Consider the following 8397-nt stretch of genomic DNA (forward strand, 5'->3'; position numbering starts at 1 on the left):
TTCCTAAAAATATTTATTTTTTTAACAAAAAGCATCTGCTTTGTGACTATCTAAGCTCCCTTTTTCTGTACATCTGTTTGGCTCTATCAGTGGGATTCGTGGCAAGTTTCCAATGTTGATTTCCTTGATTCTCCAGCAGAGAACGTCTGTGGAACGTGGAAAGTGTGGACATCTTTGTGTGGGGTAGCATTCATGGTAAGGTTCCAGCATGCTCAGCGTGGGCTCTCACAGTGATAAGCAGATGAAAGTGGTGGGGAAGAAACAGAAGGAAATGGAAAATGCCCGGCAATGAGCAACTTGGCTGTAGCAGGAACTTCAAAAGGCCCCAGCAGCCAGTGATCACACTCTGAGAGTCATTAGCACGCAGAACTAAGCAATTTCCAGCCTGAAGGCGGGAGCACAAAATCCAGTCCTGCGGAATCATGTAAGAAAAGAATTCACCAGAAACAGTAGGGAAGTTTGAAAAGGAATAAAGCATTTCTTTCAAACTGGAGTTTTAAACATACAGAGGAGAGCAATTCCATGTTCTCAGTCACGCATCTCTGTTTTCAGAGCTGCTCTGTTTCTGAAACACAGCAACTGGCCCCAGCAAAGAGAAATGAAAACACAGCAGGCACTGAAATCAGCCTTCTAAATCCTAACTCCTTCCTGCTGTACAGCTCAAAATCTCTGTTTGAATTTGCAGGTTTTTGAACTCTTGCATTTTAGAAGAGTATCACTAGACAGAGGAAAGAAAGTATTTTCAAGGAAGGAAAGTGTCTGAAGTGTTCTACTACTCATTGGAATAACATTAACATGGAAGGGGTATTTTGTAAAGGTCCTTAGTATATAAAATTATGTCTTCACTTTGGAACACAGAAGCCTTTGTGTAAATATACTTCCTGGAATTTCTTAGACTGACAGTCACTATGGCCACACTACCACATGTTATGCAGATGTCTGCCCAAAACCAGTTGTTGATTTCAAATCACAGTTGCTAAAGATTTGGCTTAACACAGAGGAAAAAACACCACCAAACCATAACATTTCTTTTTATTCTATTGAGTACACAGGGGTCTGCCTCCCTCTATAAAGAAGGCTATACCTTTCCTCTCACATCAAACTTATATGGAGAATTATCTGTGCATATTCCCTTCATGTCCTCTCCTAAGCCCCTTACATGCTACTGAAATTGTTCTTACCAACTCTCCATAACTTCTTAGTTGCCAAATCTAATAGTTTATTTGCAGTCTTCATTCTTCTTCTTCTTTTTTTTAAAAATATATTTTATTGATTTTTTACAGAGAGGAAGGGAGAGAGATAGAGAGAGTTAGAAACATCGATGAGAGAGAAACATCGATCAGCTGCCTCCCGCACATCTCCCATTGGGGATGTGCCCGCAACCCAGGTACATGCCCTTGACCGGAATCGAACCTGGGACCTTTCAGTCCGCAGGCCGACGCTCTATCCACTGAGCCAAACTGGTTTCGGGAGTCTTCATTCTTCTTGATCTTTCTGTAGCACTTGTATAGTTCACCACTATTATGCATAGGTTTAATTGTATCTTTCCCAAATTTATATGTTAAAGTTTTAACCCTCATATTTCAGCATGTGACCTTAGTTGGAAGTATGGCCATTACAGATATAATTAGTTAAGATGAGGTCATGCTGGAGTGGGGTGGGCCCCTAATTTAATATGACTGGCGTTATGATAAAAAGGGAAGATTTGGAGACAGACATACAAAGAGGGAAGATTATAAGAAGAGATATAAGAAGAATGCCATATAAAGGCAGAGATCAGGGTGATGCATCTACAAGCCAAGGAAAGCCAAAGATGGCCAACAAAGTAATAGAAGCTGCCAGAAAATCATGGAACAGATCCTCCCCTTACAGCCCTCAAAAGGAACCAACCCTGCCAACACCTTGATCTCAGACTTCTAACCTCCAGAAGTATGAGACAATAAATTTCTGTTGTTTAAGCCACCCAGTTTGTAGTACTTTTTTTTCCCCCCAGGTTCATAATTTATTGTACAAATTGAGTATCACATGATGAGTTGACATTAGCTTCTCCAGGCATGGGGAATTAACAGATGAGGTACAGTTTATAATCTTTTCATGTTGCTTTCACAGCTGGAGTTTTTTTTTGTTTGTTTTTTTTGTTTTGTTTTGTTTTTTTACAGAGAGGAAGGGAGAGATAGAGAGTTAGAAACATCAATGAGAGAGAGACATCAATCAGCTGCCTCCTGCACACCCACTACTGGGGATGTGCCCGCAACCCAGGTACATGCCCTTGACCGGAATCGAACCTGGGACCTTTCAGTCCGCAGGCTGACGCTCTATCCACTGAGCCAAACCGGTTTCGGCCACAGCTGGAGTTTTTTTGGACCTTAACTTGAAGTATAAAATCAGCAAAGCAATGCCTCCATATGTAGCCATTACACAATTCATTCTACCTGTGAGAGTATAAGAGTTGAAATATTTTTTGATACCAGTGAACTGGAATTGGGCATCAGCTTCTGGACCTGCCATGATTTCAATCTCGCTAAAAAGCACGAATTCCGCAGGCTGTGTCCTTCAACGTCCGTCCGTAGCTACCCCTCAGCCCGCCGGAAGAAGCGCTTCTGTAGTACTTTTTTACAGCAACCCTAGGAAACTAATACAACCAACTTTCGGTGAAACTCTCTTATCCCAGGGTTTCTGATAGAGCACACTCCTTGAGGTCCCTTTAGTTTTCTGATCATTTATTTTCTTTTCCATCCATTTCGCTTTCTCTCTCTAGTCCATAAATGTCTGTGTTTCCTAGAATTTCATCTTTATTCTCTCCATGGAGAGGCAGCATAACTTACACATGTTCTGGAGTCAGCCCTTTTTGCTGGGTGACATTGGGCAATGTGTTTCATCGTTCTGTTAATTCAGTTTCTCCAACTGCAAATCAATATTTTCTATTGAGAGAGTTGTTTTAAGGAATAAATTACTTCCTATATATAAAATGCAGAATATGTAAGTGTTCAATAGACACTGGCTATAATCAGTGTGTTCTCTCCTTATTTCCATATCTTCTCTTTCATAATCTCAGCTTCTATTCTTATAGTGGACATTTGTTATTCTTTTTGACCACACTCCACATTTAACCCTCTTCCCACTTTAAGAGGCCCTGCCTCCTATTAAAGCAGCCATATTGATAGTCACAGTTCCAGCCTCCCTTGCAGCTAGAACATAGACATTTCAACTATACCCACACCAAACTGAGTTGGAAGCTAGTGCAGGAATAAGGAGCCATTCATGGAGCACTTCTGGCAAAGGTGGAAATAGCACTTCCAATGTCTTAGGCAGCAATGACAGAGGTTGATGATAGTGTCCAATGCCATGTGTTGAGTGTTGGTGGTACCAGCAGGCCCAGCCCTGCACTGTGATTTGAGAATTGCTCTTTGTTGTAAGGTCTCTGAGCTTGGTTATTTTGTCTTTCTAGAGATTCTGTGAGCTACCTATTCTCTCCAATAAGTTATTTTTCCTGCTTAAACTAATCAGGGCTGGTTTCTGTTGTTTGTAACCAAGAATCTTGCTGGATACAACTTTGGTTTCAAAGACCATTTGTATACCGATGATTCCCAAACTTAGATCTTTAGCCTCTACTTATCACTTGGCATTCATTCTGGACCTCTCCATCTGTATATTCTAAAGATGACTTGAGGATGAAAAGAGGATAAAGTAGATAAAGATGATCAAATACCTGCTAAAGGAAGTAAAATAGATTTCAGGGGGGTAGTACACAGATGTTGAGTTATAATCTTTTACACTTGAAATTTATATAAAGTTATTAACCAATGTTATCCCAATAAATTTAATTTAAAGATAAATAAAATTTTAAAAATGACCTTGAAACAAACATATGCATAACCAAATGTAATGATTTAGTTATCTCAAATCTCTCAAAACTGTATTTTCTGTTCAGTGGGATTACCAGATGCACAAATGTCCCTTTCAGTATAGCTTGGGTTAAGTGTGAGATGGGTATTCATATTGGGCAAATGTTCTATCAACTTTGAAAACTAGGGAAAAAAAATATTTCCATTGAAAACATGAAAAAATCAACAAATAGATGAAATCAACATTAATTACCAAATTGAAACATTCCAGTTTTAGCTTTTCCACAATAACATGTCACAAATATTTTTTATCAAAATATAAGGTAAAAGCCCATTATTATAATATCCAATATTACAATAACCTCCCCCAATTTTTTAGTAACATAATACCCAACTTAGAAACCTAAGTCACTCTATACTCCAGCCAAGTCTTATAAATCCCAAATATAAAATCTTAAAACCTCCCTAGGGCACCCTTTTGTCCTTTCTCCATTTCTGTTGCTAGTTTAATCATCTTTCATCTGTAATCTGCAGTTGCCACCTTATGGGGGATTCTATTTCTGCTTCCTCCCTACCCTCTCAGTCTGGGCCAGGCTGGGAGCCAGTATACATTAACTATTGCTCTCTTCTCTTACTTTCCCTTCCAGAGATCTATATCTAGTCCTAGGTTAGGGAAGGAGTACATTGTATTACTTGTTTATAAGATCATGTCGTTTCTAAATATTGATTTCAAGTCTAAACCAGAGCTCTTGAAGAACTTGATGTCTTTGTTCTCTGATTGCTGGATAAATAAATTTCCCCAAATAATAGTACTCCTTTGTGTAGGGCCAAAGTTGGGAGAGGGCAGCAGACATACACAGGGGACCTATCATTTAATAGTTAAAACTGTTATCTCACTGCATCCCAGCTGCTCTCCAGAATCTCTCATCTGCAGAAAGTATATGTGTGAAAGAAGCCCAAGAAAGCAGTCCACAGATTGTTGAATCTTAGGCCAGGAACTCACCAAATGAAATAGTCAGTGGAGCTGTTCACCTTCGGGTATATAGTGGCCAATGAGCCTTTGATCTCTCCACAACAGTGGCATCTGTGGGGAAGGGCTCGAGAGGCCATTTGGAGGATAAAGAGCACTGTTTTTGGATTCCTGAAGGAAGCTAACATTTTCTGGATACCCTACTTTTGGGATACAATTCTCCATGAATGTTTTCACACTTCTGTACTACCTGGGCCTCCTAAACAAAGAGGACTGGCAAACTTGGTTAAAGAATGATTTAGTGGCAAATTGCTTAGGAAATTAGAGATAGAATATTGCTCTGGAAAGAGTTAAAGACTTATTTTCCAGGAGTCACTTGCCCCTCTCTCCTGGAGACATTTGCTTACATTACAGAGTAAAGATAATCTATCATCTATCTATCTATCTATCATCTATCTATCTATCTATCTATCTATCTATCTATCTATCTATCTATCATCTGTCTACCTATCTAGCTATCATCCATCTACACTAGTACATATCAGCAGCCTTATATAAGCTCCAAGTCTCATAATTTGCGGGTTCTTTTCCTGTGGTGCAACCCTGTTGCACAAACATTGTTGCATTAAGCTTTTACCATGTTGTCCTGTGGGGATTGGAGCTTAGGAAACCAGTGCTAAGCTCTGTAGGTAATAAATGTCTGTTCTCTGATCCAGACATCTTGTATTGCCTATCAGAATATGAATAAATATATATATATATATCCTGTATATACATAAACATACATAGATACACACATACATATGAAGACCATGTGGCAAACCTAGCACTATTTAATTCAGTCCTCAAAAAAACCTTTAAGTGGTATGAACTATTATTACCACTTTACAGATGATGAAATTAAAGTTCAGTGAAGTAGTTATTTGCCTAAGGTCAATTTGCCAGGTGGCAGAGCTGTGTTTCAAATCCAGTTATTTAACACTAAAATATATGCTCTTTGCACTGATTCTTCATTCTCAGCTATTGACTTGTGGCACAAAGGGCAGGTCACTTGTCCTCTTTATGCCTCAGTTTCCCCATATTTACTGTGAAAGATTAGATTGTATGACCACAAGCTCACTGCAATTCTATCATTTTAAGATTCTATGCTTTCCCTCCTGCCTTGTTTGCAAGTTCTCCCTATGGGCACCCTCTTCTCTTGACAACTCTTCTATTATGGATTCCTGAGCACAAAATATACACCCTTACTAGTATATTCAAGTCTTTGTCTAGCTACCAACTTCCATTCATCAAGGTCCTATTGATTTGTCAAGACACAGCAATCATTAGGAGAGCCTGGTGACTGCTCTCCAACAGCATCCACTGTCTGCAGTATTCATTTAACCTGTAAAGCACTTGGCTTCTATTACTTCTATTTTGTTTGTTTCATAGATACTTGCCGGAGTCCATTCATTGTCCTCACTAGCTGAGTTTAGACAGAGACCCCTCCAAAAGCTAGTAGCCCTTGAAAGTCCTAGTAAAGGTCAGGGCTTGAAAGTCCTAGCAAAGGTCAGGGCTGTGCACCACCCAGTTAATCTAGGAACCACTCAGTTAATTTAGGTAATAATAGTTGAAGCATCCCCACCTTAGTTCACTTAATTCCTTAGATACTTATGTAGATCCTTGTTGATTATTGTTAATCAGATACTCTGCCTACTCCCGGAAATCTATTGATGAGCTAATCAGATACTTTGTCTATTCCTAGACATTGTTTGCTGATCTGTGTGTCATTGAAACCTCCTTACCCCAAGGGCTACTCCAGATCAATAAAAGATTGGAGCAGCCTGAGCAGTGGGGGAAGTCCTTCGGGACTTGCCCGCCTGGTCCTCCAATATTGCAAAATTATCTCGTGTCTTTTTCTCTCATTTGTTGTGCGGCTCCTCTTTCAGATGCCGAACCCTACTCCATGCAGAACGTGGAGGGAGTCTTACTCGACAGATACTTCAAAACACAACATCAGTGTGTAGGTATTTATTTTCATGGCATCTTGCATTTGAATAGGTACTTAGGTTTGACAATAGAAAGTTGTAACAGGAAGAAAATGTGTGTGGGTTTTGTGTGCATGTGCATGTGTGTGTGTTTTAAAGATGATTCGCGCAATATATATATATCACAAAAGATAACAGAAATATCCTTTTGTTTTATTTAAACACTAGAGGCCCAGTGCACGGATTCATGCACTGGTGGGGTCCCTCGGTCTGGCTTGTGCCCTCTCACAATCCAGAATCCCTTGGGTGGATGTTGGACTGCCGGTTTCAGCCCGATCCCTGCAGGCCAGGCCAAGGGCCTCTAGTATACATATAAGATCTTTGGTTAATCTCTTTCTGTACCCCCCTTTATTCCCCCTTTCCTCTGAGATCCATAGGTCTGTTCCATGCTTCCATGCCTGTGCACTGAGCATCTGCTCCCTGGTGGTCAGTGCATGTCATAGCTACCAGTTGAACAGTCAGACACTTAGCAGATTAGCCTTTTATATATATAGATTAATACTTACAGCCAGTAAATATGTTCATTCTGCCATTATCTCAACAAGTATGTATTAAGTCCTACTCTTTGCCATGTTGGTGTTGGGAAAACAGTCATAAACAAATAAATGTGGCCCTGGCCTTTAAAAAGTTTACAATCGTCCTGGCTGGGTGGCTCAGTTGGTTGGAGTGTCATCCTGTACACCAAATTGGTGGGTTTGATTCCAGATCAGAGCATGTGCAGCAGGCAGCCAATCAATGTTTCTTTCTCTCTTTGTCTCCTCTCTCTCTCTCTCTGCCTCTCTCTCTCTCTCTCTCTTCTTCCCTTATTCCCTCCTTCCCTCCCTCCCTTTTCTCTTCCCCTCTCTGAACTTATCCTCAGTTGAGGATTAAAAAACATTTTAGTGAGAGGTGGCCTGAAAAGAGGGAAGCAGTATGCCAGAGCAAGCCGGCCAGTTGACATAATTAACAAAAAGCAGTTAGAGCAGCGGTTCTCAACCTGTGGGTTACGACCCCTTTGGGGGTCGAACGACCCTTTCACAGGGGTCACCTAAGACCATCCTGCATATCAGATATTTACATTGCAATTCATAACAGTAGCAAAACTACAGTTATGAAGTAGCAACAAAGATAATTTTATGGTTGGGGGTCACAACATGAGGAACTGTATTTAAAGGGCCAGGAGGTTGAGAACCACTGAGTTAGAGCGTACAGAATCTGTCAGCTTTTCCCTGGGGTTTCCAGAAACACTCATATCAGAGAACCCAATAAACAACTTGCCTTCCTACCATTACACAAAATGGGTGTGTGTGTGTGTGTGTGTGTGTGTGCGCGCGCACACGCGCGCGCAAATTGTTGGTATTTGGGCATGTAAAGGGAACTACTAGGCTACATGTATTTCCAGTGTCTCGATTTAATAATAAACAAGGGTTAGCATCATTTTTAAGGACTCCTTTTGATTAAAATACTCAATTCTGTTTTGAATGGCTTCTTCTTTTGTATTCTCTACTGTCTGTCCTATGAAGCTACTTTCTCTCACTACTGGATCCAAGTGACCTTTCTGCATAGTCAGTACACA

The 8397-nt window shown here is 40.3% G+C and overlaps 1 protein-coding gene across 1 annotated transcript; it reads right to left on the minus strand.

The window, feature by feature from the left end:
• Positions 1-212: 212 nt before the first annotated feature.
• Positions 213-2594, minus strand: LOC132213690 (ATP synthase membrane subunit K, mitochondrial-like). The gene is made up of 2 exons (XM_059660655.1): positions 2334-2594; positions 213-346 (listed from the first exon to the last, which is right to left on the minus strand). The coding sequence occupies exons 1-2, from the start codon at positions 2506-2508 to the stop codon at positions 213-215; spliced, it is 309 nt and encodes a 102-aa protein (XP_059516638.1). The 5' UTR covers positions 2509-2594.
• Between the last annotated feature and the right edge of the window lie 5803 nt (positions 2595-8397).

The sequence above is a fragment of the Myotis daubentonii genome, chromosome 12 (assembly GCF_963259705.1).
Source record: "Myotis daubentonii chromosome 12, mMyoDau2.1, whole genome shotgun sequence".
In the NCBI taxonomy this organism is placed as follows: Eukaryota; Metazoa; Chordata; class Mammalia; order Chiroptera; family Vespertilionidae; genus Myotis; species Myotis daubentonii.

Bases quoted from the DNA above. Each gene is read 5' to 3' on its own strand.
- LOC132213690 (XM_059660655.1), bottom strand. From the start codon at position 2,508: ATGGCAGGTCCAGAAGCTGATGCCCAATTCCAGTTCACTGGTATCAAA. The intron at 347-2,333 runs GTTTGGCTCAGT...AATGACTCTCAG, and splicing joins TCCAGCTGTGGCCGAAACCG to AGTGTGATCACTGGCTGCTG.